A 5,665-nucleotide genomic window follows, 5' to 3' on the forward strand; every position below is an offset into this window, starting at 1 on the left:
GTTTTCAGGCGGGCAAGGGCGCCCGCCAATGCCCGCGGGCAGAGCTGAGGGCAATGTCGAACACGAACAGACGATTTTTAGGAAATTTCATTCCCATACCGTTCACGAACTCTGGTGAGGATGCACCTTTAGAACACTGCACCAATTTGTAACAACTTCCCTACATAACCTCCAAAAACACTGCAAGAATGTAGTCACGAAAATGTGGTTTGAATAATGGAAAAATTCTAAAATTCTGCCGTCCTGCTCGTCATCTTCTCAGCAACGCATAACGCTTATATCTTGCTCGAGAAGGCGTGGCTTGTTGCCCGCCAATTTGTTTGCGCCCGGAGAAGCCTAATACTCTGCCCGTACGGGCAACGACTGAACGGCACTGATGTAAGATAAGCCAAACTGTGTATATAAGCCAAAATGCGTGAACAAGTATATTACAGTTCTATCGAAATGTAGAGGAGATAAGAATGCTTAAGTGTATACGAAAAAGAAAAGAATAAGAAAAATAGAATCAGTGGAGTTTGTAAGACTCCATCTCGATACTTGATGGAAAGAAAATCTGTGTATTTCAAGATTTTTCGTTATTTCAGGATTCTCAATCGCGGGCATCAGAGAACTCTGATGCATCGGTGGTATACAGTTCTTACGAAGCGAAATCTCGTCCAGCACCGCCGAAGAAACCGCTCCGATTGTCCCTACATCGCGCGGCTAGTCTTCAGTCTGTAGAAAGTGCGCCACCTACTGCTCTTCACGACGTAATCAAAAAATCAACCAAGAGGAATTATAAAGGGGATCCACCAACGGAGAAATATTCACGAACCGAGGCAAACGGAGAAACAAATAATCAAACGCAAGAATTACAGTGTAATCCACCTCAGCCTCCGCCAAGAACTCCTTCTAGAGCAGAATCTTGTCAGAGTGCGTTACGATGGCCTTCTCCTAAACCGAAACCGCATTTAGCACCCGTTACGATGGAAAAATGGTGTTAATGTCAGAACACTGTGGATTATACATATTTATGTATTTTTGTCAACAATGTTTCAGTAGTATTAATCACGAACCGTTCAAGATCTCTGTTATAACAATTTTTACATAATTTGCATGTAAATACAATATATTTTAAAAGTTCTTATGTATACTTAAAAAAGACTGAATTATTTTCAACTTGTTTGTGTGCTTTTTTTTATCTTTATTTTCATATTTTAAGGTTATGCATAGAAATTTTATAGAGTTTCGTTTGAACTAATTCCATGTAATATTTCTACACACACATTCATTTTAAATGAAACATTGTAGAATGTAGATGTGCAAATTATTTCAATTAAATCACAAAGATCATTTCACTCTAAATGTCATGTATACATTTCATACAGTGTATGGAACACGTGCCTTCACATATTCATTACTTTAATATATTTAATATTTTTGTAATTGTAAGAATGTATTGTGACTCAGTCTACTGCCACGTTCAAAGCGGAAGGAACGTGAGTATCATCGAGAGCATAGTCAGAAATGATGTATTATCAGGTTAGTTGATTTTTAAAATAGAAATGTCCTTTCCATATCTAACTCATTTTTCTAGTGTTATCCGTTTACCGCTATTGTTTTCCTAGTCTCTCTTCGCTATTACTATCATCGTCATCCGTATTATATTTAATAAATATTTATAATTATTTTTTAGTTGCCTAAACATTAGTAATAATGAGAATAGAAAAATACAGTTTCTGGCTTATTTTCAAGTACTTTAATTATAGAATAATTTCTGTTTCTTGTTAAATAACATTTTAGATACTAGTTTATAATTATTGGAAGTATTAAATGAATTTATTGCATGATATAACTTAATAAAACAGCTTCATTTATTAATTTCGCACTTAATTAACAATTGCATTCAGTAGATTAGTTAGAAATTCTTTATGACTTTTATTGAAAATTGAAATATGTATTAATGTTTTTTTTGTGTGAATTATGGAACTCTCAGGCCACTACAGCATTTTACAGTTACGAAAGCTTGTTCACCCCCAACTTCTACAAAATTCAAGTCCAAACGAGCATCCACAAATGCTGAATGTGTGAAGAATTTTTTAAAGTAGGGGGTGCATTCGTTAATTTGATTTAAACGCATCTTTATGTGTCAACGCTGGTAAGAGAACAAGGCGATTAAATAATCTTTAGTTTCCTATTCTTTTATCAACGTGCTACATTATCGACAGCTGATTGAAAATCATTTGTCCAAACCATTTACCTACGCCACAACTTTACCTCAAGTGGCGGCAGTGGAAAACCGAAGAGTAGTGAGTCTAGCCTGACTGTCTTTTTTCCGTTTATTGGATCAGGCGATGATGTTAGAAGCCTGAAGTTTGCTTTGCTGGACAAAAAAAACTTTCTAAAAAAATTTCTAAATGAAATGAAAAAACATGCTATCAAAGATTGACGGCTACCGTTTCCATGCCTTGAAAATCGGTACGTAGCTCCTCTGTTATCGACTGCTTACGCGAGGGTCGATCGTCGCCTATTGTTATTCATAGAAAAGTAAACGCGATAACCTTGCTCTATCGCTATTGGCTGATTAACAGCGAAAACATCAGAAGTTCTCCTCCATCTTCCACTTCCTGACTCTAACTCCTTCCTAAACCTTCAATTTTGGTTGGTCGACCTATAAATGGTGATCAATATAGAGTAATGCTTTTCACATTGTCACTACTAGAGCTTTTTCGGAGTCAGTCATTAACTGAAAATTTGTTTAACATATTAGTGAGATTTTTCTGATTAATATGAAATCAAACATGATATAATTTGGACCACATTTACTTATGTAATACTAATTGAAAGATTGAATAATTTTGCGCCCATCCTACTTTCGGCTCCGGACATTTCTGACACAGGGAATTAAAAAGTCATTTTGCTGAAAAATACATAATAGAAAAGTTGTGAAAAATAAAAAGAAACATTGAAAAAATTTTTAAAATTTTTCAAAAATTTTGCTGAGCTGAAATATGTAATTTTTATCAAAATATGTCTTCGCTGCAAGTTTCTGATAAATTACAAAAACGTGATGCCGGAAAACATTGTACGTAAAACCTGTGCCATCACATTGTCCAGAAAACCTAGTCCCCCCATTTACATTGTCGCTGTCACATGGGCCGTGCCTTCAAATTGCCCGTCGAATGTAGGCTGTGCCTCCAAATTGTCCAGGCACAGCTTATGCATTCGACGGAAAATGTGTACAGATATTTTATCGTTTCATCCTTCTCTTTTATTCGTTGTCCTTGTGTTCGTTCGGCAAACTACAAAGGCCGGCTTCGACCTTCGAAAACCATGTCTCCTCTACCTAAACTGTTGCCGTTCGGTTCTGACCAAAGCGACAATGTAAGAAACATTACTATTATAGAAGATCTAAAAGTTTGTGCCGTTTGGAATAATTACTAAACAATAATTAAAACGAAAAAACATATAAGAACGTTTTTTTTATTGCTTTTCATCTAGAATATAAGTAAAAATTTTTCGTTCAATTTATCAAGGTCATTTCAACGTTGCTTTGTTTTTTTTTTAAATAGAAACAGCACAAAATGACGAATTCAAAACACTACTTTACATAATATATGTATGTACAATATAATAAAAAATTTTCAAGCATTCGAAACGATCATTACATCATGACAACTTCTGGAAATTAAAAATAATATAATACAAATGTATAAATAGTTTATTTTTCTTAATTACAACTTTTTCATGTATAAATTTAATTTTTAACTCTGCACAGCCTTCTGACAAAGTCGAGCAAGGAGACTGTTCATTTGTAACAAACTGTTAATTCCATCTACAATTCCTAAATGAGTTATTCCAATTTCCTAAAAATTACGAACTTTTAATTTCTGTTTTTATGTTTACATTAATATTCTATCTGTAATTAGAAAATAAATAACTTTGATGTATATTTTAACTTACCTTTATAAAATCTAATTTTAATGTTTCATCAACAGGAAGACTTTTACAAACTCTAAATATGTTACTAATTAAATCTTCTGCAGAGTATCCCATTTTCCATAAATGTTCCATTACCTATAAATATTTAACACAGTATATCATATACAATTGTTATATGACATAGAAATTGATGAACTTATAAAATATCTTACCCCATATGCTTTGGAAATGTTAGCCTGTGTACAAAATTGAAGCATTTCCTTAACAAGTAATGGATGAGGTTCATCACAAACTTTAAAAACATTCTCGCTATTTACATGATTAAAACCGTTATATGTCGCTTGCAAATTATTTAGCGCCTGTCTCATGTCACCTTGTGCAGTAAATACTATTGCTTCTAAACCATCATCTGCATAGGACACCTGTTCAGTTATAATGTAAATAGAAAATTCAAAATGTCGGTATTATTGTTAAATACTTTCATTCATGCAGAAATAAAATGTCATACATTTTCTTTATTACAAACTTCAATAACTTTTGCTAAAATTTGTGCATCTGATAATTTTCCATATCTTAACATAGCACAACGTGACTGTATTGGTTCAATAATCTTTTCACTATTATTGCAAGCTAATGCAAATCTTGTTGTGTTACTATATATTTCCATTGTTCTACGTAATGCCTGCTGTGCACCATCTGTCATACTATCAGCTTCATCTAAAATTATAATCTTATGTTTCCCTTTTGGCAAATTTACCTAGTTTTAAATGAACAAAAACAGTTTATTATGAAAATATAAAAAATATAAGAGCACAGAACAAGGTATAAGAGAGAGTTTTACCTTTTTTTGTGCAAACATTTTAATTTTATTTCTCACAACATCAATTCCTCTTTCACTTGAGGCATTCAATTCCAAAACTGATTCCTTAAAAGCTGATCCTAAAAGAATATGTGCTAAGCATAGTATAGTTGTAGTTTTACCAACTCCTGGTGGGCCAGCAATAATAATATTTGGACAATTCCCATGTTGAGCAAAAACAGAGAGTCTAGATACTGTATCTTCATTACCAACAATCTCAGAAAAAGTTTGAGGTCGATACTTTTCAATCCTAAGCAAACAAATATTGTCAGTTAATGTAATTTTATTTATATTTGAACATTCTTTTTACTTATGAATGTATATACTCTACTAGGATAAAAAGTTAACCTCAATAATTTTAACCTTCAGAATACAAAAGTAGTATTTTTGTTTACAGTAACGTACCATGGTAAATGTATCGATTTATCATCTTTTTCGGTACTTTTTATGTTATAACCACTCGTTGATGGCATAACTTCAATGTCCATAGATTCTTCCATGGTATTTTCACCTCCCATCTTCAAAACTTGTCAAAAACGCGGGAAAAATTTTCAACTAGTTTACTTAATCATAGATTAAATAAGAATAAAGAGGTGCAAATTTCAGTAATTTCTGTGATAACAGGAAAGTTACATTACCGATTAATATAGCTTATCGGTAACATACAAACAATACCGACGTATCAACAACCTTAAAAATTACGGCTTTGAAGAATTTCTTTTTATAATCAAAGAACTGTATTATAGCACAATGAATGAAATGAATGATATTAGAAATGGAGAAAGTATATTAACTTTCTAATAACTAGAACTTATTAGATTGTATTACACATGTAATGATTGGAAATTAAATATTACATTATTTATATATTTACCAACATTAATT

General features: G+C 32.6%; 2 protein-coding genes across 2 annotated transcripts in view; one reads left to right on the forward strand and one right to left on the reverse strand.

Moving 5' to 3' along the window:
* The window catches only part of LOC108579092, a 48,202-nt gene extending 47,219 nt beyond the window's left edge, over positions 1-983 (forward strand). The window contains exon 10 of the mRNA XM_017942535.1: positions 585-983. Coding sequence (XP_017798024.1) covers positions 585-983 — 399 coding nt within the window. The remainder of the gene's footprint in view (positions 1-584) is intronic.
* Positions 984-3,743: 2,760 nt separating this feature from the next.
* LOC108579028 (replication factor C subunit 2) lies at positions 3,744-5,298 on the reverse strand. Its single transcript, XM_017942457.1, has 6 exons — positions 5,186-5,298; positions 4,763-5,030; positions 4,430-4,678; positions 4,134-4,343; positions 3,943-4,056; positions 3,744-3,845 (listed from the first exon to the last, which is right to left on the reverse strand). Exons 1-6 carry the CDS (start codon positions 5,296-5,298, stop codon positions 3,744-3,746), a joined length of 1,056 nt encoding a protein of 351 aa, XP_017797946.1.
* Positions 5,299-5,665: the final 367 nt, after the last annotated feature.

The sequence above is a fragment of the Habropoda laboriosa genome, unplaced genomic scaffold (assembly GCF_001263275.1).
Source record: "Habropoda laboriosa isolate 0110345459 unplaced genomic scaffold, ASM126327v1 scaffold42, whole genome shotgun sequence".
In the NCBI taxonomy this organism is placed as follows: Eukaryota; Metazoa; Arthropoda; class Insecta; order Hymenoptera; family Apidae; genus Habropoda; species Habropoda laboriosa.

Bases quoted from the DNA above. Each gene is read 5' to 3' on its own strand.
- LOC108579028 (XM_017942457.1), bottom strand. From the start codon at position 5,298: ATGGGAGGTGAAAATACCATGGAAGAATCTATGGACATTGAAGTTATG. The intron at 4,344-4,429 runs GTATGACATTTT...ATAACTGAACAG, and splicing joins AAGTTTGTAATAAAGAAAAT to GTGTCCTATGCAGATGATGG. The intron at 4,057-4,133 runs GTAAGATATTTT...AAATATTTATAG, and splicing joins ACATTTCCAAAGCATATGGG to GTAATGGAACATTTATGGAA.